The sequence below is a fragment of the Trichinella spiralis genome, assembly GCF_000181795.1.
Source record: "Trichinella spiralis strain ISS 195 chromosome Unknown Scfld138, whole genome shotgun sequence".
NCBI classification, from domain to species: Eukaryota; Metazoa; Nematoda; class Enoplea; order Trichinellida; family Trichinellidae; genus Trichinella; species Trichinella spiralis.
This window is the reverse complement of record NW_003527077.1, coordinates 1-909: the sequence shown is the minus strand read 5'-3', so window position 1 is coordinate 909 and position 909 is coordinate 1. Positions and strand designations below refer to the sequence as shown.

The window sequence follows — 909 nt, the reverse complement described above, 5'->3', positions numbered from 1 at the left end:
TCACCAAGATGAAGCGGCGGCAATGGCCGCCCATAGGAGTCGACGTGCGGAAGAGGTCGACTACTACTTTGGCTTCGTCACCGGTCGTATGAGGAGCAGGGCGACCGGCGGTCCAGTAGCGTTGGAGGCGCTATTCGGCTGGGTAGTTCGTGGGAGAGCAAGCCCCAGGTGGACTGCGGAAGTGGAAACCTTCCTGACGAATTCTGGGAAATCCGCCGATGTGGCGTTGCGGAAAACAGGGGAGATCGAGGCAGTGGAGATCATCCCGGAAGAAGACGTTCCAGAAGGGAACAAGGAGGCTATGGAGAAGCGCGAGGAGACCTCGACGTCTAGCGCAGAGAAGAGTCAGGTCAGTCTCCCGCGACACTCAGGGCAACGAAGCCTCCATAACGTCGTCCAACGGACCAGTCGACAGCTCGCTGGGGAGCGAGGCTTGAAGAAGTGGATAACCGGGAAACCCTGGCTGCAGGGACCCGGATGGCCAGCCGAGCCACTACAAGCTCGGCGGCGCAGTTTTGAGGGCTCGGGAAGGACCACACGGTTGTCGCAAGTGGGACAGAGCCCACCAGGACAGTCAGAATTGGCGTCGACGACGGACGACGCCGCTGACCCCAGGCATTCAACGATCAAAGGGAATGCAGCGGGAGTGTGGCAAACCAGCGTGCACGGTCGGCGCTTCGCCAGCAGGCACCCGTCGGGCAAAGTGCAAACACTTATTGACTTTAACCGGACTGAAGTAACTCGGAAACCCGCTGGTAAAGAGATCAAAAATCAGGACACGCCGGGGGTTCCACGGGTCACCCGGGCAGGGGCCTCCCAGGGGAAGGCACGTGTGGGACAGAGACCCCGAATTCTGGCCCCGTGCACTGGGGGAGCGCCTGCACACAGAGGGTACGTCCGATCGTTAAA

General features: G+C 60.6%; 1 protein-coding gene across 1 annotated transcript; it reads left to right on the top strand.

The window, feature by feature from the left end:
* Positions 1–22: 22 nt before the first annotated feature.
* On the top strand, positions 23–891 carry Tsp_15955 (conserved hypothetical protein; the record flags this gene model as incomplete). Its single annotated transcript, XM_003371031.1, has 1 exon — positions 23–891. A coding segment is annotated over exon 1 (869 nt), but the record flags the coding sequence as incomplete, so codon positions are not given.
* Between the last annotated feature and the right edge of the window lie 18 nt (positions 892–909).